At 36.0% G+C, this 25158-nt stretch overlaps 1 protein-coding gene across 5 annotated transcripts; it reads left to right on the forward strand.

Moving 5' to 3' along the window:
• Window positions 1–390: 390 nt before the first annotated feature.
• BNIP2 (BCL2 interacting protein 2) lies at window positions 391–23638 on the forward strand. 5 transcript variants are annotated; one of them, XM_058737537.1, is made up of 11 exons: window positions 392–583; window positions 8438–8544; window positions 9826–9893; window positions 10478–10645; window positions 12297–12473; window positions 15229–15331; window positions 16504–16635; window positions 17808–17894; window positions 18025–18123; window positions 18864–18899; window positions 21814–23638. In XM_058737537.1, exons 2-11 carry the CDS (start codon window positions 8495–8497, stop codon window positions 21863–21865), a joined length of 972 nt encoding a protein of 323 aa, XP_058593520.1. In that variant the 5' UTR covers window positions 392–583; window positions 8438–8494; the 3' UTR covers window positions 21866–23638. The 5 variants fall into 5 exon arrangements, with proteins under 5 accessions (XP_058593522.1, XP_058593523.1, XP_058593520.1 ...); XM_058737539.1 differs by lacking the exon at window positions 17808–17894 and having other exon boundaries at window positions 391–583; XM_058737538.1 differs by lacking the exon at window positions 18864–18899.
• Window positions 23639–25158: the final 1520 nt, after the last annotated feature.

Below are 25158 nucleotides of genomic sequence, written 5' to 3' on the forward strand. Positions count from 1 at the left end.
TTAATCCAAAACACTAATCTGATCGCTCCCTGTATGCTGGGCAGCACTGTTTTATTCAGCCTCGAGAATTTTGCCAAGGGTTTTTCTGAAGTTTAGTTCCCCAAAATGAGGCCTCGGGTACTTTTCCTCCCCTATTTTCCTCCATTTTATGCTGCAAATGTATTGTAATGAGCAATAAAGCCAAAATAGTGTATAAAGGGCTCTCTGCGACTCGGGCACCAGTCTCGCCATCACGCGAGTAAGCGCCGCCAGATCTGCTGGAATACAGGGCTCCCGGCGGACGCCTGCGCAGGCGTTCGTCCGGGACGGCCGAGGGGGTGGGGGCAAGGACTGCTCTGCTTAGAGAAGACGCCACGCCTTCGCCTGAAGAAGGTCAGGATACTACCACTTCCGCCGGGGCAGCTCTCTGCATCCGGGTCAGCTGCTGCCGCTGCAGCTGTAGCCAGGGGACTGGGCCAGGGTCTCCGCTGCCGTCCGAGGGGAGCGGGCTCCTCTCGGCGCTACCTCTTGCGACCTGGCCGTCAGCCCCGCGTCGCCGGCCTGGAGGGGCGAAGAAGACGAGGGGGCCAAGGCTTCCTCCGGGGTGAGTGCGGCCCGGGAAGACTAGGCAGGGCCTGGGCTGGAAGCAGGCCTGGGGCGGATGTCTGAGGGGCGCGTGTCCCCTGGACAGCCCGAGAGAGGAAGCCCAGAGAGTTATCCGGTGTAGGGGGCGCCTTGGAACCTGCCCGGGAGGCGCTTCCCGGATCCCCACCCAGCTTAGGCCCCCGCCCTTGGCTCGGCTCCTGCTTGCCTTTGCCATCCTTGCTCGCCCCCCGCCACCCGTCTGCCGTTTGTGCTGTTGTTCTCAGGAGAGAACTTGCCCCTTTTCCGCTCCCCCTGCACACACCCTAGTCGGGGTGCGGTGACCTGGCCCCTTTGGTCCCGTATTTAGGACCAGCGTCAGTCCTGGTGCAGAACAAAGAAACTTGGACTTATGATGTGCCTCATACTCTCGGGGAGTAGACGCGGAAGCGGCATTTGTAATGAAAGCTTTAGTAGACCTTCCTCTGTGAAAAGACGAATTCCTGCGTGAATTCAGACTTTGCCTTTTGCTTAATGGTTTGGGTTTCCTGGGTGTAGCTGATGCACCTTGAGATCAACTAGATCTGCTCACGTTAAATCAGGAATTTATTTGGGTCTGTTATGTTGCTTTGAAACTCACCTTGTCTGCCTGTTCCTGGAGCTCTTTGAGAGCCCAGCTTTTGCCCTGTTCATCCTGGTAATCGTAGTGCCTTATAGTTAGCTGAAGTATGTGGTTGCATTTTAGTGTTGCTTTTTTCGTCCTCACCTTTTTTGATTAGGACCTCTGTTTGTGTTAATGCATAATTACTTAACTTTTTTTCAATTAAACATCCTTTCTCTAAAATTGTGTAAGAATTTCTGCAGCTTGTAAATGGATAAGGTTGGTAACTGAAGTTACCCAATTTAGTTACCTTTTGTACTATCTTCTTGATGATCTTGCACATCTCTTACTTAGTTCCTGTCATTTTACATTTTCTCCGCACTCTTCTTAAATCTTTCTAATCTCCTCAATTGCCACCTAACATTGTAGGGCTTATACAGGAAGTATGACAGGTCCACTTCTGCCAACATGAAACTTGAACTAGACCATCATAAGTCAGTGCTGTTGTAGTCTTTAAGCGTTAGAGGACCTTTGAAGTTAAATGTAACCAGATCTGGCATTACAGGCTTATTCTGTATAAAGTTGATGGTGAACTGGAGACAGTGCGCTGTAATAGTCTACGGGTTAATCTGGGAACCGGGATGTAGTGTCGTTTGCCTCACATATAAGAAGAAAATGGTGATAATAACACCAATGTTTGACACTTCGCAGAAGTTGTTGATTGGAACATATGGGATGATGAATGTGCAAGTGGTTAGTAAATGTGAAAAGGAAAGTAGTTCTCCAGATTCCATGTGGAGAAATGCTGGTAAGATCAGGGATGCAGGAAGGCATCTAAAAAAGGAAGTATATATAGCCAGTTCTGAAAAATTAACGTTGGCTAACGGTAGATGGAAAGATGTCTTATTAAGCTTACATGGTGTAAAGCAGATTACTAGTATAATGTGATGATAGTAATATTCCAAAATTATCGTTTTTTTAAGGTTTATTTATTTATTTTGAGAGAGGAAAAGTGCAAGTGGGGGAGGGACAGAGAGAGAGGGAGAGAGAATCCCAAGAGGGCTCCACGCTGATACTGTGCTGAGTCTTCTGAACCTGGAGATCATGACTTGAGCCGAAATCAGGAGTTGGTCACTGAACCGACTGAGCCACATAGGTGGTCCTCAAAATTATAATTTTATATTACAACTAATATTTGTAACTACAGGGGCTCCTGGATGGCTCAGTCGATTAAGCGATTAAGCGTCTGACTCTTGGTTTTGGTTCAGGTCATGGTCTCACAACTCGTGGGTTCCGGCCCCTTGTTGGGCTCTGACCTGACAGTGCAGAGCCTGCTTGAGATTCTCTGTCTCCCTCTCTTTCTGCCCCTCCCTCACGCGTGCTCTCTCTCTGTCTCTCAAAAATAAATAATTAAAAAAATGTTAAAAATATATTTACAACTACAATAAGGAGATCAGTATTATACTTTAATCTTTGTAAAGGCCTTAGAGCATCTCCAGTATGTTCCGCATACTGATAATAAAAGTACTGTTTAGGGGCGCCTGGGTGGTGACTCAGTCGGTTAAGCCTCTGACTTCAGCTCAGGTCATGATCTCATGGCTCATGAGTTCAAGCCCCATGTCAGGCTTTGTGCTGACAGCTGAGATCCTGGAGCTCTCTTCGGATTCTGTGTCTCTTTCTACCCCTCCCCTGCTCACGCTCCGTCTCTCTCTCTGAAATAAATGAACATTAAGAACTTTTTTTTAAAAGTACTGTTTATAGGTGACATAATTATTCTTTGCTTTATTTTCACAATTTTGAGAAGAGTCAGACCATTGTAATTTTTCTTGAGTTTTGTGTTAACATTTTTGACAGAGTATCTCATTTTGCTCTTTTTTTAAATTGAGGTACAGTTGGCATATAACATCATATTGGCTTGAGGTGTACATACAATAATGATTTGATATTTTTATATATTGGGAAATGATCACCACAATGAGTGTATTTAACATTCATTGCCACATATTGTTAAACATTTTTATCTTGTGATAAAAACTTTCAAGAATTATTTTCTTAGCATCTTTCAGATCTGTAATACACTATGCTGTACGTTACATCCGTAGGATTTATTTTATAACTGGAAGTTTGTACCTTTTGACCCCCTTCACCCATTTTGCCCACTCCTTCAACCCCCCTCCCTTCTGGCAACCAATGTTCTGTGCATCTAAGAACTTGGGGTGTGTGTGTGTGTGTGTGTGTGTGTGTGCGCGCGCGCATGTGTGTGTTTTAAGATTCCACATATAAGTTAAGTGAGACCATATAGTGTTTGTCTTTCTCTGACTTATCTTACATAGCATAATGCCCTCAAGGTCTATCCATTTGTCCCAACTGGCAAGATTTCATTCTTTTTATGGCTGAATAATATTCCATTCTATATATATGCCACAGTTCCTTTACCATTCATTCATGGATGAAAACATAGGTTGCCTCTCTACTTTCACTGTTGTAAATAATGCTGCAGTGAACATGAGGCTGCATGTACCTTTTTGAGATGGTGGTTTTGTTTCCTTCAGATAGATACCCAGAAGTGGAATTTCTGGGTCATATGGTGTTCCTATTTTTAATTTTTTGAGGAACCTCCATACTGTTTTCCACAGTGGCTGCACCACTTCACATTCCTACCAGCAGTGCACAAGGGCTTCTTTTCCTCCACACCCTTGCCAGCACTTGCTATTTCTTGTTGAATCGAGAATGGCCATTCTAATAGGTGTAAGGTGACAGATCATGGTGTCATTTCGTTCTTAAAAACCCCTGCATGATCCTGCTCTCAAGTAGTGACAAGCATATAAGATTTTTCTGTAGGTGTTCTGGTGATCTTTGTAAACATATAAGTTGGCCTAAAGTGTTTTCCTATAGTGCTACCAGTGTTGCCAACCTTACAGGGCAAAGTGAACATAAATATTTAGAACGAAGCCCTTTCGTTTAAATGGGGAAGTGAAAGGCTTGCCTGGGCATTTCCTTCTGCAACTGTAGATGGTGGTTACTAGCACCTATTCCAGCAGAACTGTTACACTACATAATAGTAAAGTTGTCATGTAAGATTATAATTTATAACCCAAGACGGTTGTAAATATGATTCTAATACTTAATTTTTTTTTTTAGTTGTTTTAACATTTATTCATTTTTTGAGACAGAGCGTGAGTGGGGGAGGGGCAGAGATAGGGGGACACAACAGAATCTGAAGCAGGCTCCAGGCTGTGAACTGACAGCACAGAGCCCGACACGGGGCTCGAACTCACAGACCGTGAGATCGTGACCTGAGCTGAAGTCGGACGCTTAACCGACTGAGCTACCCAGGCGCCCCTTAATACTTAATTTTTGCTTTTAATGTTTTCAATCTTGAGTTTATAGGGAAACCCCTTCTTCGTTTTGGTTGAATTTACCACCACACCTCCCTCCAGAGACTGTCAGGAGGAAATACATTCTCCTTGATTTTTAACCTCATTGAGGTCAGCAACTGTTGTGAATTTATCTCTATGACTTCCACTGATAACTGGCACAAGTTATGATGTTCTCCCGGTACCACAAGTCTGTTGAGAAATCAAGTTATTCCTGTTGCATTAGGTTATTTTAACACATGGCATCTTAAAGTGTTATTTCCCCATTCTAATTTACTAAATCTATGAACAAAAAGTGGGAAACAGGCACAGTTAACTTGTGAGTCAGCAATGTCCTGATTTCCTTCAAAGTGGTTGTGCTTATATTGCTCCTTTCTTGTTTGTTTCCTGTTCTTACAGCTGCTGATGATTAAGTGCTTCCAAGAACAATATTCTCTCAATTGTTTAAACATTTTATCTACCTAGTGTATTTTCTCCCTAAAATTCGTGATGGAATGGTCAAGAGTGAATGTGTCTTTATCTCTCCTCCTGGGTTCTGTTTAACTAGCTTAAATAATTATCCCCAAACTAAATATCCACGTCCATGTGCTGTGTGTGTTAACATCATGTACTTCATGATTTTGAAGTACAAATTGAATGAATCAGCTGAGATATCTGAAGGACTCAGGCTCTATATTGGGTAGAGAAGTTCTTTTCAAGTGATAGACTGGTTCCTGTGGTAGAGGATCGAAAGGACAGGGTTTGTCTTATCGAATTTCACTGGTTACATATTTTCTCTTACAAATGACGAATAATTTTACCAACAGAAATTGATAATTGCATGGATGTGGATTGCCCTAAATATTTTCACTACACTTTTTGGGGAGTAAAACAACAGAAAGCCTACTTACATAGTTTAATAAGAAAAATAAGCCTAAGGGGTAGAACAACACAAAGGCTTGCTATCCAGTGTCATACCTACAATTAAGTATTTATTCATGTAACTGATATTTACAGGCTTATGTGCCAGGCATTGTGCTAGGTGTTGGGAATATAGTGATAGCACTTTCAGTCTCTGCTTTTGTTTTTGAGATATTAAATCTTTTTCTGAGTATGTGGGATATTTGAAAAAGACACCAAGAACATCCTGGTATTTTTCCAACACCTGGCAAAAAGGCGAGACAAAATAATGGAAACTTTTTCTGATTATTGAATTTAGGAAGTATATTAGTTCACTTTAATGTGATTATAAAAGACTTGAGAAAACATTGAGGAGTAAATTAAAATTTTAAAAATTAAAAATTTGAACTATATGCTAACTAATTTGGATGTAAATTTTAAAAAATTAATTTAAAAAATTAAAAATTTGAAAGAGACAGTTTTAAACCTGTATTAACGGAGTGTTTCAGTCTTCTTGAGCATCAGTTTCTAGGGCAATAAGCATTAAGTATTTGGGCTTGTTGACCATAATTTTGGGGTCTTTTACACTAGTTCTGTGTCTTAAATAGAAGAGATTGGTAAGGTAGGTATCCCTTTTCTGTTTATTTTCTTCTCTACTCAACATTGCCTCGTTCATTGTTTTCCCAAAGAGTTAAAAATCCCTTACTCCTATATATAAATACTGAGTTTTCCAAGCAAATATGTTAGTGAGGAAAAGATAGCATTTGCCATTTTTTCTGTACTTGAAAGCGTGTCCTCGAAAATTTAAACCTTTTGAGATTGTGTGAAACCTTTCTTTGAGCAGAGGTAAGAATTCAAACTTGGCAGACATATAAATTTAGTTTACCATGTGAAATCTAACACTTCAGAAAATTGCCTAATTTTATTGTTGTTCTGGAACACAGTGCTTTTTCTGTACAGCTTTGTACATCTTTTTTTTTTTTTTTTTTAACGTTTATTTATTTTTGAGACAGAGAGAGACAGAGCATGAACAGGGGAGGGGCAGAGAGAGAGGGAGACACAGAATCTGAAACAGGCTCCAGGCTCTGAGCTGTCAGCACCGAGCCCGACGCGGGGCTTGAACTCATGGACCGCGAGATCATGACCTGAGCCGAGCCGAAGTCGGCCGCTTAACCGACTGAGCCACCCAGGCGCCCCCAGCTTTGTACATCTTTTGACTGTTGTAATGACAGCACATGAAGCAACCATAAACCATAACCATGTCTTTGTTTTATTTCTTTCTTTCTTTATTTATTCCAGTATGATTAACTGGAATTATATCAGTTTCAGGTGTATAGTAGAGTGATTGAACAAATCTGTACAGGACTCAGTGCTCATCATGATGAGTGTACCCTTAATCCCCTTCACCTCTTTCACCCATCCCTCACCCACCTCCCCACCAGTTCTGTATATTTAAGACTCGGAGTTTTTTGTTTCTCTCTTTTTACTTCATTCATTTGTTTTGTTTCTTAAATTCCACATATGATGTATTTGTCCACGTATTTGTCTTTCTCTGACTGACACTTCACTTAGCATTCTATCCTTGAGATCCTTCCATGTTGTTTTAGAAGACTAATTGAAGTGAATGTGAATGACTGTCACCTTTTGTTTTATTTGATAAGTATTTTTAAAAGTTATATATACATGATTTTAAAAGTCAAATAGTTTAGGATTTACTATGAAATGCATCAGTCATTCTCCCCATCTCACCCTCTTTCTTCTACTGGGGCCAACCGCTTTTTGCTTTGTTTTTAATACTTCTAGTGATACTTCCTATCTCTTAAGAAATACATGTTTTATTACTTTTTCAAAAAATACCTTTAGTCATCTATTGACTTGGTCTAATGTAATTCAACTGAATACTCATTTATACCTCTTCCCCCTAAAGTTGTCAGTTTTTTGTTGCACTCATTAACCAGTTGATCTTTATGACTTCTTAAATAATATACTTAAACCTCTGTTTCTTATTCCATCAACCAAACCAATCTAGAGATTCTTCACTTTGAGGTTCTTCACTTTGTAAAATAAGGATGTTGGCCCCACACCCTTCCTGAGACAAACTAAAATTTAATGGCCTAGGTTAACACATGTAGATGCATCAATAGAAATATTCACTAAGTGTCTGAAAACTTATGCTGAACTGTATGAGAAAAGTTTAGTGTAGATATGAGGCAAATCAAAATTAATTTACTGGATAATTACTAAATAGCCTTCTTTAAATACTTAACTCCAGAATTATGGCATTGAAACTATACGGGAGGAAATATAGAAAACAGCACGCATGTTTATTGTACTTCAACTCAAAAATGTTAATTATACCTCAGTTAAAAAAAAAATACAGCACACATATCACTTGGCTTTACTGCCATCATGAATGTAAATGCGATTTACTGTCGATTTCTAGAATCAACCTCCATCCACATGACAGAAAATTATGGGTCTAGGAGAATATATTTACTTTTTATTCATTGTGCCTTCCCCCTAAAATTGCATAATTTTTTTTGCATAAGTCAAAATATTTAATAAATTTTAAATCACAGCCTGGGATACACATGCATATATGTAACTGAAAACAAATATTTTCACTGCACAATACCCTTATTACAAATAGCACTTACTTTGCTAGAATATATATATATGTGTGTATATATGTCCACACACGTATATATGTATATATGTATACATATACACGTATATGTGTGTATACATATATACATATGTGTATATATGTATGTATATATGTATACATATACATATGTATATATGTATATATGTGTGTGGATATATATACACACACACCGTTCTTCATTCTCATTCTTTTTTTTTTTTTTTTTTTTTTTTTTAATGGTAGTTGAAACCCAGTAAATTGATTTCACAACCAGGGTGGAGGTGTGAACTAAGGTACAAGATTATTATGCCTTTTAAGCGGTTAAAAAATAAAATGGAAGATATGTTGTTATAAATTTTTCTCTTTTCACAGGACATTGGCTCTCTGGATTATCAGGAGCTTGTAGTTGATATTGAATCTAAGCTGAGGATGGAAGGTGTGGAACTTAAGGAAGAATGGCAAGATGAAGATTTTCCAATGTGAGCAGTACTTTTAAAAGAAAATTTAAGACAAAACTTCAAAATCTCTTTATTGAGATGTCACTTACTAAATGAATATTGAGTTTCTTAAAGAAGCCCAGTATTGAGGGGCACCTGGGTGGCTCAGTCGGTTAAGTATCCGACTTTGGCTCAGATCATAACCTTGCAGTTCGTGGGTTCGAGCCCTGTGTCATGCTCTGTGCTGACAGCTCAGAGCCTGGAGCCTGCTTCAGATTCTGTGTCTCCCTCTCTCTCTGCCCCTCCACATCTCATGCTCGCTCTCTCTCTCTCTCTCTCTCTCTCTCTCAAAAGTAAATAAACATTAAAAAAAAAAAAAAGAAACGGCCCAGTATTGAAAGGTATTCATTTGATACTAGAAAATGAGAGTTCCCATTCAACAGTTAGATGAATTCTCTTGTATCTTATATTCCAATAAATATATGTGATTTTCTATAATCTTTCATTTTTGTTTTCAAGATTTAAATTTCAAAATTTTTGTTATTATAAAAAAAATGCTTTAATGTGGTATTTCTTAGAGTCTAAGGGGTTCCTGGGAGAAGGGAGTCTTTAAATGTCTGTAAGAATTATTAAATTTTGTGTTTCTATTTTAAGAAAAAATTTATTAAATAAATAAGGGGTTTTTTTTTTTAGATCATCTAGCCAGCTACCTTGATATGTTTGCATTTGTGTTTACAATGGTATTGACACCCGCTGGGTTAAGAGAAAAAGGGCAGAGGCAGATCTTATATGTAAATGATGCTTCCATACCTTCCTGGTTAGAAGACCATCCCAGTGCATAGAAAGGTCCCTTAGCAGTGGGAATATGGACAGCTGGTGGGAATACCAAGCCATTGCATAACACATGGGGATAATAGTAATGTAGAAATACTAAGCTCAAAAGAATTGTAGCCATCATCACCATCCTCCCACGTGAGGGACAATTTACCTTCATCACCCATTGTATCATATGTCACATTAAATTCCTGCGTTTGAATTATATATTTTTTAGGTTGTTTATAATTTTTAGAATTGTTTTATAGTTGTATTCAAGAGGAATTAGATAAGGAATTTGTATCTACTTTTATGTGTTATTTATTTAAATATGTAAGTCATCTCCGACAGTCTGAAATTTTCTTTAAAAGTGGTTTGTAAATTACTGAAGCTTAAGAAACCACTCTATTCAGTTTTCCACATAATTGGTTCTATATTTTTAATAGTTCTTTTAACTTCAAAAAAAATTTTTTTAATTTGTGAAATAAAAATTATGTCTGTGTCTTCTAGACCTTTACCAGAGGATGATAGTATGGAAGCAGATATATTAGCTGTAACTGGACCAGAGAGCCAGCCTGGTAAGAACTTGACATTTTGGTTTCAATGAAATGATAGACTTTCTGCTATTTTTTAACACCTTTCTTTGTCAAGCGCGCACACACACACACACACACACACACACACACACAAAAAATATATATATATATATGTATATATATATATATATACATACATACATACACACTCACTTTTTGTTCTATTGTAGGGAGCCAAAGAATGAGTTGAATGTTTAAGAAAGCGTGTTTGGAATGCTTTGGAAATTATAACTTTCCAAAGACATACCCTTGGTTTTTGGAAATTTCTACAGTAAAAAGTTGAGAGGAGTTCATTTTTAGTAGTAAGAGTTAGTTGTAAGATCTGCCTCTGTTATTTAAAAAGATATATCCTTGTTGGAGTATGTCATCTTGCCATGATGTAGAAACAATAATGAGCAAAATCCAAAGTTCGTAAAGTAATGCTTTGGGATTGTGTCTGATTAATGTTAATTTTCCCCAAGAATGAAGTGATTAAAACTTTCTCTTACTCAACTTGAGCATGTAAACAATCCTTCTAATCTATTTTTCACCTTTTTTTTTTCTTTTACCCATTCCATGCTCACTAGAACTTAATGGAAATAAAGTGAGAAAGAAACTCATGGCCCCAGACATTAGCCTGACCCTGGATCCTAGTGATGGCTCTGTGCTGTCAGATGATTTGGATGAAAGTGGAGAGATTGACTTAGATGGCTTAGACACGCCATCAGAGAACAGTAATGAATTTGAGTGGGAAGGTAAATGCTTCATTGTTTTTATCTAACTTTTATTAATAAATGTTTGTCTCTGTATGCATATGTGTTTTTTGAGTAGCAGTTTCGTATTAGGATAATTGGAAAAACAAAACTTGAGCATGAACCCAAAATCAATGACGAAGGGATTTTGTTGAAATATCATGTTATTCTTTAAAGTTCCTACTGTATTTGTTACTAAGATGTGAAGTACTGCTAACGCTGAATATTCTTATGTTTCAAAACTGTTTTTAGTAGATTACACAGGTGGCTTAATTTTTTTTTCTTAATTGCCCAGTATTGTAAAGTTATGTTTTCTCATGTTGCTTCCAAAATATCGCTTGATAATTATGGCATGTTCTTTTATTCAGTCAATAATCTAAGCAAGAAAAGCTTTGAAGAGACATGTAATTTAGGGAATATGCTACAAGTAATTAAGGATTTGCAGAGAGGGAGCTTTGAATGGAGTTTTTTTTAATTAGGTTTGCCTACACTGTATAAACAACCAGCTTGAATTATGTATACTCTTAGTCTTCAAACTTTATATTCCTGATTATTAGTTATTTAGAATTCAAAGGAGTTGGCATGTCTGTTGCTTTGGATGCTTTCTTTAATGACATAATTGCTGTGTACAGTATCTTGATATAGTTGTTTGTGGGTTTTATCCTTAGAATGATTTTCATTTCAAAGCAGTGCTCGGCACTATGTGTCTTATCTGAAGTAAAGAGTAAGATCCTTGATATGCTGTATCTTTGTTCCTTTTTTCTTCCCTGTTTTACTGGTTCACTAAGCAGTCCAGTTATAGCAGTTTTTTTTAAAAGATACTGAAATAGTTTTCTGCCTATGTGTTTTGTCTCTTCTTTCTTTAATGCTGCTGTAGTCATTTCCTGGAAGGATATTTTCCGTTAACAGCTTTATCTTGGAAACAAACAACTAACATGCAGTAGGTTCCCCCTCCCCCATCTTTTGGTAAGGACTATGATACTAAAATTTTGAAAATCATTTCTTCATTTAAAATCCACTAAAATGCAATCTTGAAATATAAATTACACCTAATCATTGGTGCTTCTGCTTTGGCTAATGTCAATTCAAAATAGACTTTTGCATGTACACATCAGAATTTTTTCAGTAAATATATGCTTAATAAAATTGATCAAATGAGAAATAATCATTGACTAGTTAACCACTTTCTATCTGGTACTACAATGTTTGGGGAGTAATTTATGTGCTCAATAACAAAAACCGGTTTGCTCTCAGACACTTACTGTAAATAACCTATAGTGGTAACTACCAAGAACAATGTTGTAAATAGAATCTAGAACAGTATTGTAAGGCCAGTATGCTAAGATTTTGATGGTTGTGTGAATTATCTTTTTTTGGACTCATGAATATACACTGCACTATGATTAGGTGCTTTCTGAATTAAGCAATACAAAAAGAGTTCACCATGTTTTCCAAAAGCATAAAATGGCCTCATACGAAGAGCAAGAGGCCTTTTCCTCTATTATAGAAGAAACACTTAAAAATTCCACAGAAGGTATAATGAAAAATTCTCTGAACAGTCTAATTAGATAGTAAAGTGGTTAACATGCAATTTTATTTTTATTTGTTATTTATAAGTAACAATTTGTGATTCAAAAACCTTTTATTTTGACAGATGATCTTCCAAAGCCCAAAACTACTGAAATTATTAGGAAAGGCTCAATTACCGAATACACAGCAGCAGAGGAAAAAGAAGATGGACGACGCTGGCGTATGTTCAGAATTGGAGAACAGGACCACAGGGTTGATATGAAGGCAATTGAACCCTATAAAAAAGTTATCAGCCACGGAGGTAAGAGCGATCAAAGATTGTTCGTATTTTTTAGTGCAGTGTCAGAAATGTAAATGCTTAAAGAAGCTCTCCCTTGAGTTAAAAATTGTAACTGGTAATTTTTATGTCGTTTTAGAAATATAACAGGTTTGAAGTAAAAGGATAAAACCACATTTAAAAATCATTAGTAGACGCACACAGTATGTTCAAAAGGTACAAGAGTGTACAGCAAAAACTGTTTTCCTCCCACTCTCTTCCTAAGACACCCCCCCAAAATTGAGACTTTCTCATCTTTTTATCCGTTTGTAATTTATATACAGTGAAATGCCATAATCCTTTTTTGTAGCATTTGCAAATTTCTTTTTTTTTTTTTGGTCTCAGCTTCATGAGATATCTATAATTGACACATAACATCGTGTAAGTTTAAGGTGTAAAATGTGTTGATCTGATACAATACATATTGCATAGTGATTACCATTTCTTTTTTGTGGTGAGAACATTTATGATCTGCTCTCTTAGCAACTTCTGTGTACATAATAGGGTTTTATTAACTGTAGTCACTATGCTGCATGTTAGATCCCTAGAACTTATTCATCATATTACTAGAAGTTTGTACCCTTTGACCAACATCTCCTCTTTCCCCCTAGTCCCTGGTAACCACCATTCTAGTCTCTAAGTTTGGCTTTTTTAGATTCCACATATAAGTGATATCCTACAGTATTTGTTTTTCTTCTTTCTGACTTTTTCACTTAAAAGTGCTCTAATCTGAAATGTAAGATTCAGTGAGTTTTGACAAATGCCCATGTAACCATGTATCCCCATATCACCTACACCTCTAGACAGATAGAACTTCTCATTGCCCCCAAAATTCTCTCATACTCCTTCCCAATGAATACCCCCTCCCCAGGAACCACTATTCTAATGTCTGTCCCCATGACATTTCCTGTTCTAGAATTTCATGTAACTAGAATCATATAGTATACACTCTTGTGTCTGCTTCTTTTGCTCAGCATCTTCTGGAGATTCATCCATATTGTTGCACGTGTCTATTGTTCATTCCTTGTTATTGCTAATTGATATTTCATTGTGTGGTTTGACCACAGTTGGCTTATTCACTTTTCCTCTTTGATGGCTATGTGAGTTGTTTCCAGTTTGGGCTATTATGATTAAAACTGCTGTGAACATTCTTGTACTAGTATTTTTGTTGTGTAAGTAAAACCTGGTGTTACTTAAAGCCCTAAACAAATCCTGTAGCTTTACCATAAAGTACAGAACTAATTCATTCCACATTCTTACAGAGCACCAACTTTGCATATTTGTGGAATATCCAAAAATATAAGGCTTTGATCCTTAAGAAATCACAAGTCAAATAGGAAAAGCTTTGGAAGTACAATTATAACTTCTATCCATCTGTGCCATGTACAGAAGTTTACTTACACGCTGTAAATAGTGCCAGAATGTTAATGGTAGTCAAAATGCAATTCACTCCTGGGGCATCTGTGTGGCTCAGTCTGTTGAGCATCTGACTTTGGCTCAGGTCATGATCTCACGGTTCATGAGTTTGAGCCCCATGTCGTGCTCTGTGCTGACAGCTCAGAACCTGGCGCCTGCTTCGGATTCTGTGTCTCCCTTTCTCTCTGCCCACCCGTGCTTGTGCTCTGTCTGTCTGTCTGTCTGTCTCTCTCTCTCTCTCTCTCTCAAAAATAAACAAAAAAAAAAATGCAAGTCACTCTCTAGAACATGTCATATTACCTGAAATCCTAATGCAGGAAAGGGACCACACAGGTTAAGCAGATTGGGTTTTTTTATGTAAAATCATTTCTACTTAATTTACTCTCTACCAAATGCATTCCCTTCCTTATTTCTATAGTCTTCATTCATCTGAAAACAAATCACTTGAATATTTGCAGTTACATTATTCCACCTAATTTAATTTTATTCAGATGAAGAAAACAGGATAATCTGGATCAGGAAGTCTACAGACTTGGCATTAATTCAGCTGGTTCATGGGAAACAAGTTGTGAGACCTGCCTTATGGTTTAAACCTATTATCTTTCAGAAATAGTGCTTTATTTGGATTAGGGGAAAATAATTAGGGCCATTTTATCCTACTGAATTATCACAATGTGTTTTGTGACTGAGATTAAGAAAGATATTGAAGATGCTAAGGTACTTGAAATGTTTAAACCTTTTCAGCGTGTGTTTGTAAACAATAGAAATGAAAAAGCAAAACAGTTTGTTACTGGATACAGCTTAATATCTAGAGATTATAATAAACATACACATTTTAATAGACATACACATTTTAACACTTTTTCTTCTGTTAGAATTGTCAGAGATGTAATCTTTTCTTAGTTTTTAATCCTCTCTAAAATCCACAAAATGCTAGGTATTGTTGACTGTAAAACTATTTTTTGAGAAGCACCCACTTTAACCATAAATTGCTTAAGATTGTTTTGTTGCAGATGTTTTTGTATTATGTCTGCTTGGATTATATCACATTTGTCTATTTGCTAAAATGAGTCTGGCTTTCTGCTTATGCTATTTTAATTGGGTTTCTGGTTTTATGCCCACCCTTTCCTCTTGAGATTTTATTGCACTTGTTTTGAGAAGAGGGGATTTAAACATCTTTCTAAGACTATTTAAGATTAAATAAGAAACCAGGATTTTTGATCCAAAAACTTGTGGAAAGTGAATCACTATAATCTGTCAACTGTACAGATTTCCTCTGAAAAAGTAAAATCGTGCTAGCGATTTTCTTTTATTTCTTTTCCAGGATATTATGGCGATGGATTAAATGCCATTGTTGTGTTTGCTGTATGTTTTATGCCTGAAAGTGGTCAACCCAACTATCGATACCTGATGGACAATCTCTTTAAGTAAGTGTATCTTCACAAAAATACTTGGAAGAATTTTGGGTTAATTAGATCTCCATTTCAAGAAGGTGAACTTTAACTGGGAAAAGATTATAAATATCCCCATCCTGGTTAAGTCCTTATTCTTTGGCATTATGCAACTATTTGTTTTCCAACTCAGCAGAAAAATTGTCAGTTTAAAACCGGAGGGGATATTTCAAATGATCTGTTCCAGCTTCTTTATTATTTATATTTGAGGATACATTGAGTGTAAAGAAATTGCTTTGATCTCAAAATCATATGACTAAACTGCATTTATTCCCAAGAAGCCAAATGTAACTGAACTAAGTTCTGTTATATTTCTCCAGAATCGTTTTGTTTCTTAAGTTAGTGCTGTTTTTAAAACTCTTACTGTGGAGGGGTGCCGGAGTGGCTCAGTTGGTCAAGTGTCCGACTCTTGATCTCAGCTCAGGTCTTGATCTCGTGAACCGTGAGATTAAGCCCTGCTTCAGGCTCTGCGCTGACAGCGTGGAGCCTCCTTAGGATTCTCTTTCTCCCTCTGTGTCCCTCTCTCTTGTGCACACACACACTCTCTCTCAAAATATATGAACTTAAAAACTTATTGTGGAAAATTTCAAACATATACAAAGGCAGAAAGAAATATATTGAATCTTTGTGTATGAATCACCCAGTTCCATAGTTAACAGTTTATACCTCCCCAAAATTTATGCTCTCCCCATTGTATAACTTTGGAGCAAATCCCAGAAATCATGTCATTTCATCTATAAACACTTAAATATGTATTTCTAAAAGATAACTTTTTTGTATATAATCATAATACCGACTAATGCAATTTTAAAACTTTTTTTGTTTTGTTTTTTAGAGAGAGAGAGAGAGAGGAAGTGTGCTTCTGTAAGGGGGGCACAGAGAGAGAGAGAGAGAGAGAGAGAGAGAGAGAGAGAGAATCTCAAGCAGGTTCCTCTGATGCAGGGCAATCCCATGACCCTGGGATCCCGACCTGAGTGGGATCCCCAACCAACTGAGCCACCCAGGCACCCCCCCCAACCGATGGAGTTTCAGAATTTTAATTGGCTTTGCTGTCATTTAAGAGAAGGGAAGGACATTCTATAATTTGGATAATTGGGTTTGGTAGTATAAAGCAATATTTAAGGCTTAAACTTAATTTGTTTTTATAGGTATGTTATTGGCACTTTGGAGCTGTTAGTAGCAGAAAACTACATGATAGTTTATTTAAATGGTGCTACAACTCGAAGAAAAATGCCCAGTCTGGGATGGCTCAGGAAATGCTATCAGCAAATTGATAGAAGGTATTGTAAATACACATTGAAAGCTAGTCTGAATAATTTTTAGATTAGATTTATTAGGTTAAATTTTATTTCCTATTGCCACTTAAAGACACCATAAATTACATTGGTTAATTTCATAACACATTTCTCTTTTCTCAATGTAGTATCTTAGAATATCCTGAAGGAAATGAGTTTTGATCTGTTTTACAAAGAATAATTCCTTAAAACAAACTTATAAAATAGTTCTTTATTTCTCCTTATTTATACCACACTGAACATTTTCCTGTAATTTACATTCTGGGAAAGGATGGAAAACTTAGTACATTTCCTATTTTAATATATTGTGAATTTTGTTTAACTCATAGTGCTTACTTAGCATGTTTTATGGTTTTAAAGATGCTCACCTATAATCTTCCTCTGGAGTGAGCTCCAGAAGTGTGTTCTCCTAGGAGTTAGTCATCCATGTGAATGGAAGGAACTTTGATTCTACAATTGGTTTGATTTGACTATAGCTAATATGAACTAATTTAATGAACTCAGACTCATTAATAGGTTTCTCTAAATACCTAAACATTGCAGGAGCTAGTTTTTATGATAAAAAAAAAAATGCTAATGATCACTTTATTTAAGTGTGAAATATGCATTAATAAAACAGGTTTTATTTGGTCATTATAAGTCATCCAGGATAATGCCTTTAATTCTTAGGGGGGAGTTTTACACCCCATAAGAATGTGTTAGATCTGATTTACATTTTCTGTTCCTATGGTGATCTTCACATCCAGCTTTCTGCTTGCACAGTGCCTTTCATAGTGTCAGAGAAATGAGTACCAGTTCCCTCCTCTCCTGAAAAATGAAAACAATTTACCTCTGTATTCCATATTGACCTCTACCCCTGGTTGACAGAATCCTAAAGTGAATATATCTAGGAGACATTTAATGACAGGCTATAGTGTGGATGGACATAAATTTAGCCAAGTGGAGTAAAGTTCATCTCAGTAGTAGGAGTGACCATCAGAATTCAAGAGTGCATTTTCTTGTCTTTAAGAATATCCCATCTAAATGAACTTATGGATGAGGGGTTTTTTTTATATAAAGTTGTACATACTTACTGATGTCTTACCTTTTCTTCCAGCAGTAGAATTTGTAGAGCTTTTAAATTTTTATTTCTTTTTCTTTTTTTTTTTTAACTCCAGGTTACGGAAAAATCTAAAATCACTAATCATTGTACATCCCTCATGGTTTATCAGAACACTTCTAGCTGTTACAAGACCCTTTATTAGGTAATTTTCTGAGAGCCATTGACTTTAAAAAACAAAACAAAACTAGAAACAAAAACACAAACTCCTTGCATGAATTTGTCAGTTCTGTTGGTCAGAATATTGAGGTAATTATTTTTATTTTCTTCCGTAGCTCAAAATTCAGCCAAAAAATTAGATACGTCTTTAATTTGGCAGAACTAGCGGAACTTGTCCCCATGGAATATGTTGGCATTCCAGAATGCATAAAACAGTATGTTTTGTTTTATTTCTTTAATTATATTGGATTTTTATATTTTGATATGCAAGAGGTAAATATTTTTCAATACACACTCTTTTTCCTGTATTATAAATATCTTGTAACTGTTCTTGCTTTTGTAAAGAAGGAAAAGGGAAAGAAGCCATTTTCCAACACCTTCTCCATAAGTCACCATTTTCTTCAGGCTATCAGTTGAAGAAGTAGGAAGTATTTTTCTGGTTGTGATTAATTTTCATTTCTAAAGACTTTGCAATCTTAAGAGTTGATTTCTTCATTGGTCAGTACTAAAGAACGTTCTGTAGACTTGGAACATGCTGCTCTCCAAATTTGAGTAAATTCATCATGGCATTGAATAATCCTGTTACTGGAAAAATACAGTATTGTTTTTATCAGCCTAACCTTGGTACATTCCAGTGGCTGGAATATATTCTGTTTACCACATTCACTTCTTTATAACTTTTATAAGGATTTGGTAGAAGGCTATTAACATAAATACTTGGGTATCACACTGCTGTCACGTAGAAAAAAGTTTTTTGTTTTGCTAATCTGAGGTTTAGTCCATTTAATGTGTCAAAGCCAGATTTCTTAGGTCAGTTTTGACTTTCTCCACAGTGTATTAAGTATTTTTGGTTTTGCCTGCAGTCTTATATGAGTTTATTGTCAGTGCCTTTTTTTCAAGTTTTTGTTCATCTTCATAACATGTATATTTACTGAAATAACTCTTCCCTACCAAGGTATGAAGAAGAAAAGTTAAAAAAGAAACAAAAAAGGTATATGCACACCTTGACTGGGTTGCATCTAGACTAGTCCATTTGCATTGCACAGACTAACTCTTCCTTATTGGTTGGTTAGCTTGTAGACAAAGATAATAGCATCTGTAAGTATAAACATACCCCAGAATCCAAATACAGAGTGAATCTAAAATTCCCGATGCTGAATATGGCTTGGATTCACCCTGTTTTAACACCATGTATAATGCCAATTAGGAATTAAAGGCCACAGCCCCTCTTCACTCCTTTTTGGTATACGTATACTGATGAGAAAACCAGAGAAATTGCTAAGAATACTATTTGAAAAACCAATTACCTCTAAGACTTTATCTGTTTCACCATATTCTTTACATGTCTAGTGGTTTTGATAAATATATGTACTTATTTAAGGAATCAATTTATTTCCCTGGGGTTTATGATTATATTTGCAATGTACATATTCTTTGGCTAACCAACATTGATTTCCCTGTATGCTTATAAATGGCCTGCTAACCAGTCAAATCCTACATACAATAAAATACCTAAAATTCAGTATACCATTTAATAGTTAAATACTCTGCTTTCCATCTTTAATTTTGAATACTTCTGCTTTGAGCATAACAAACTATTAGCTCTTAATATCTTGGCATAGAACATGAAAGGCAAGGATATAAAATAATTACCATTTTATATACTAATTTAGAACAGTGTAGAATTTGGAGCTAACTTGTTAATGGATTTTTAAAAAATAATGACATATTAGCAAAACTGTTTTAATACTAAGTGTCTTAAGAGTTAGGGTGAGAAATTTGTATGTAGTTATTACTTTGACCATTCTAAGGAACCAGTTATAAGGAACTGAAACATTCTTAACTTTGAGGACGTTTTGACTCTCTTGATGAGCAAGAATTCTGTTGACCTTGTGACGGAATCATAGCTTTACATTTTTGTATGACACTTAACAGTTTAACAAACATTTGAACATAGAGGTGTGAACAGTAATTTTAGATATTGCTAATTTTTTTTTCTAGGCACTAGTGTACATTTGCCAGACAGATAACTGAAATTAAAAATATAATCTGTAATTGTACACTGAAGCCAGTTGCTTCATGGATTTCAAAATGAATTACCTTTGTTGATAAAATCTGCTGGGCCTTTTTACAAAGTTCTTAGTATTCAGTTACCTAGAATTTAGGCATCAGAAAAATAGTAGAACTATACTTTTTATTTAAATGTATTTTTTGATAACCTACCAGTACTATTTTATCTTGTTTGTTTGTTTTCTGTTTTAAAAACTTCTGTTTAACCTTGATAGAATCATTACATGTATCTTTCAGGCACTTCCTTATTTTTTTGTACCAAGTTTTTTTACTCTTAAAAAATATTAAATTCTTGTCAGCTTGAAAATGGTAACATTAAAGTTTTAAAGATAAAGGAGCATATTTTAAGACATTTCACAGAGACTGTATGAGGAGGAGCTTACTTAAGCTCCCTATTAAGAAATCCCTATGATGAGTACTGGTAATAATGGGGTTTCAAAACTGAGTGTGGAAGTATAGGAATTTTAAATGTTGTAGATGTTTCTTTCAAACAGTTCCTCAGTGCCAAGTATGGCCAGGGAGAGATAACAGTTGTTAACATGTTTGAATGTAGTTTAAAAGTAAAGTAATTGTGAAATTCGTTCTTAAGGATATTTCAGATTTTGAAAAGATTGGTTGTATACTGCAAGCCTTACCAAGAATATGTACCTTTTAGATTTTTGGTACCAGCATATTAAAAAAAAAAAAAAAAAATGTTTTTAAATGTTGTTAATCTGGCTTTACCACAGACCAAGACTTTTCAGTCTCATTTACTAATGTTCAGGTGATCCTCGTAATGAGTGGTGATGATCATAGTAATGTAAACATAGTAATGAAAAGCATCTTTATATATCAAATTGTTTTATTTATTTATTTTTTTTAATTTTTTTTCCAACGTTTTTTTATTTATTTTTGGGACAGAGAGAGACAGAGAATGAATGGGGGAGGGGCAGAGAGAGAGGGAGACACAGAATCGGAAACAGGCTCCAGGCTCCGAGCCATCAGCCCAGAGTCTGACGCGGGGCTCGAACTCACGGACCGCGAGATCGTGACCTGGCTGAAGTCGGACGCTTAACCGACTGTGCCACCCAGGCGCCCCTATATCAAATTGTTTTAAACTCCCCTCCATCAGTAATTCCAACTAGTAGAAATATAATAGACTATGCTACATTATCTTCTTTAAAGGGTTGTTTATAATTGTGTGGTAATTACATAATTCTAATCTCCACTTGCCTAAATTTTGATATGATCTCTGTGCAACACACTACTAATCGAGGCAGATTTTTAACCACCTCTGGATATTTCTGATTATTAAATTCGATGGCTTCTTACTATCAAAATAAGTGAAAGGCATTTATATTCTAAGTGTACTAGTAAATTTTAGACAATAATTCTGATTTCTATAAATGTGCATTTTTATCACTGAATTTAAAAACATTGATCAATTGATGGGATTGGTATCATTTTAATATTTCGGTTAACAGAATCATTTTTGAGGGAGTTTTTCCTGCCACTTTCTCATCACTTACATCCCTGCCCCAGCCATGCTATGGCTCCAAGATTTTAATATACTTGTTATAGTTTGAACTTTTAGTAAAGTTTATGGGCATTTGTACGTAAAGTATATTATAGTCATTGAGGAAACAACAGTCACATTTCTTGCCGGTGTCCTCTTGTCTTTAAAAATTACCTTTCGTGGTTGGGGAAATGTCTGGTAACCTTTTTACTATGTCTGCTTCTTTGCAAAGCTTTGTTTTTAACAGAATAATATTCTATGCTAAAAGTAGTCACAGTTTTTAAAAGAAAACTGTTCACTTGCTAGTGTCTTATTATCTATATTGTTTTTCATTAACCAGAGTTGATCAAGAGCTTAATGGAAAACAGGATGAACCGAAAAGTGAACAGTAAGTTTGGCATCTAGTCCAGACAAGACTGAAGAATGTGCTGATGAAGCAGTGCTCTTTTTTGCATTTATAATGCATTTATTGGCCCTGATTTTTATGTAACCTGTTACAAAATTGACTTGATTCTTCCTTAATGGACTTTTGTATAAGGGACTGTTCACTGCTGTATTGGTTTGCAAATCTCTTGAATTTAGCTCTTTATTAGCTAATTATATTGTACTCATTTTATATTTTATATTGCTAAATAGCAGAGAACCACACTTTATATAAAGCAGTTTTTGCATTTGTTTGTTGAATGATACATCTTCTTCAGTAAAATATTTATATGCCTAAATGGTAAAGGAAAGAGATAATATATATTTTTATGTTTCTGAGCAATATTTTTTAATGTATACCTGTCTTGTGGAAGAATGTGCAGGTAAATGAGATCATGATTTGTAAAGTGCATGTTCGAATTTCTGTTTTTGTAGATGGTTAGATACATTTCCTGGGTAACTTACAGAATAAAGTTGCTCATAAGATGAGGGACAGTTAAACTGGTTCTCATGAACACCCAAAGGTCATGTTCATAATCTAAGTAGATGTATACTATCCTAGGCTTTTTTCTCATTTAATAAATACCGTTTAATTCAGAAGCGCAAATACAAATGTATTGCACACTGTTTCCTTTTTAAACTTTAAAGACAAGTCAAAAAGCCATTTTTAGAACTACAGAGGCTAAGAATTGGGATTTGTATATATGTATATATGGGACATTTTATCTTCTGGCCCAAAGTCAGAACTTTATTATAAGCATTTTAGATTTGTTCACTAATGTGAAATAAGCTGTGTGTCCAGGGTATCACTCTCCAGAATTTGTGAGTGCAGTGTAGTATTCAGAGAATGTGATGAGTTCTTCACTGTCACTATTTTTCTGTAGAAAATAGGGGCTGCTTTTTTAACTGCTCTCAATGTGGGCACTTTACCAAAATACTTTATCAGTTATTTAAATTTGATAATATGTGTTTGACCTAGTCAGATATTGTGTGTATTCACATTTTCTTTTGAATCATGTTGACAGTACTGTAAAACTAAGTTATTTTGTAAGTCTTAGAGCATCACTGCATTATGCTGTTTTGGATGACACATTTATATTAACTTTTTGTTTAATTTGGTAAGTACCTTGACACTATATTAAAATACATTGTCCTTAGGTGCTCGAACAGAACTTAATTGCCCGCAGAATCATCCTAAAACAGTAGGTTGGTCTAATATTGTGTCATACACTTGTGTGACTCATTTGGAAAACTTGGTATCCTCCAAATTTGAGGGTACTGCCACACTCTGGGCCTTCCTGTAAGGCAATTTATTAAAGAGTGTCCTAGAGTAGCAAAATTGGAGCAAAGGAGGGCTAAGCTTTTAGGCTTTATTCTGTCAGACTGAACATACATGTGGCTTTCACCATTGCCATTTTTAATACAAAGTTTGTATTACCAAGAGAATTTTCCTTTACTTTTTGTCCTTCTCAGTTATAAACTTGACATGCTAAACCTAAGTCTAATCCTGGAGGATTCCCAGGATGAGATGTTCCTCAGCAGCCTTCTGACTTACCTTGGATCCAGCAGCTGTAGGCAGATCCTAAACTAACGTCATTCTGGCAAGTAAAGCCAAAACCATTATTGCTTGCTCAAACCTTAGAAACGGCTTGTGTTGAAAAAGCAAACTAACAATAACAACTTAGCCATTCCTTCTGAATTGAACCACATGAGAATCATGGATAAATGATTGTGGAATTTAATTGTGATTAGGGTATGTATTTGTAGAGCTCTTTAAGTAGTCTTTCATCTATAAAAGTCTTTATCCTGCTCACAGTTTGCTGAGCTTTTTAAATAGGTGGTTTTCCTCCACATTAACAGTTTTTCAGTTTCAACAGTTTATTGTGTTTGTTCACTTTTGCTTTTGCAAGCATTGTTCCTAACTACAGATACAGCTTGTTGCAAAAGTGGTGCATTTTCTTAAATATTTTTTGAAGTACAACTAGCCCATCATCCATTAGAACATTAAAATTCAGAGGGAACACTGTTAACGCTTGGGATATAACGAAAGGGATGTGCCGTGAATCGCTAGAGTAGAACACACCTGCTCTAACCTGCACCTTAATGGAATCTGGTATAGAGATGTGCCCCATAATAAATGTCTCATAACCCTAAGGCTTAAGATCATAACTGGTAGGTTGGAGGAGAAGCATTTACTAAGTTTGTTGTTAATCGTTTGTCTTCGTGTGACATTTCCCCCATATCATTCAATTTTAATTTTCCATTACTGATTGAAGTGAAAGTACATATAATTGTAATATTTCATGTTTCTCCTAAGGTCATGGATCTAACTTAACTGGTTTAATTTGATTTTTGTCAGTATATTTTGTTGTACTTGGGCTCTGAATGCCTCTTAGTCAAAAGTTTCTTGTATAAAGTAATTTGGTTGTGTTCTGCTGGATCATATTCCTAGGTAGCACCAAGGAAAGATGGTATATTGACCTCACAGTTTAAGCTTAATAGCCTTTACCTTGGGTGGAGCTTGGTGGTGGAATATGATTCTAGGTAAGCCCTAGCAGGGTAGTTTGAAAGGAAAATAACAAAACAAGGAAGGAAGAGAAAGAAAACTATAAAGGGGTTCTCTCAGATGTCACTGAATGTGTCTGTAAAGGGAAATAGTGTGTGTGGCAGCTCTTGGCACCATGCAGTAGGCTTTCTTGCATCCGACAGGAAAACCTGCAGGCTTCACACGGAACATGTGAGTAAGAAGACTGGAAGTGAAGGAGGCAAAGACTGGTAACACCTATAATGAGAATTTGTATTTTCCTCTGCTTTGTCTCTTCATACAGAAACAAGTTTGAACAGAGAGGGTCAGCAGTAACAGTGCTCAGATTAAAGTTTAGGACTAGGTTATTTTTCATGTTTTCTAAGATTGGTAAACGTTAATGTAGTCTTTGAAAGTGGGCATCGCTATTTAGTAACTTGCAGTGAGTACTGAAATTTGCTGATTGACGAGTATATGTCAGTAGCTAGAATTTGTTCGGCTGCAATTTCAGAATTTAAAAAGGTAAGGGATCTGCTTTTTGATAGAGACTTCTTGTAGAGGACTATATAGCACCACTATTTGGCTGTTTTTATGTGAGTGCTCAGGGAATCTCGAAGTGTTTGATTTAGTGCAGAAGTGGCTTTTTTAGATTTCTTCAATTGACAGATAAATTAGCATTAGGATATTATCGGATAGAATGGGCCAGTTTCCTGATGAGATTGGTAAAGGTATATATAA

Source organism: Neofelis nebulosa, chromosome 7 (assembly GCF_028018385.1).
Source record: "Neofelis nebulosa isolate mNeoNeb1 chromosome 7, mNeoNeb1.pri, whole genome shotgun sequence".
In the NCBI taxonomy this organism is placed as follows: Eukaryota; Metazoa; Chordata; class Mammalia; order Carnivora; family Felidae; genus Neofelis; species Neofelis nebulosa.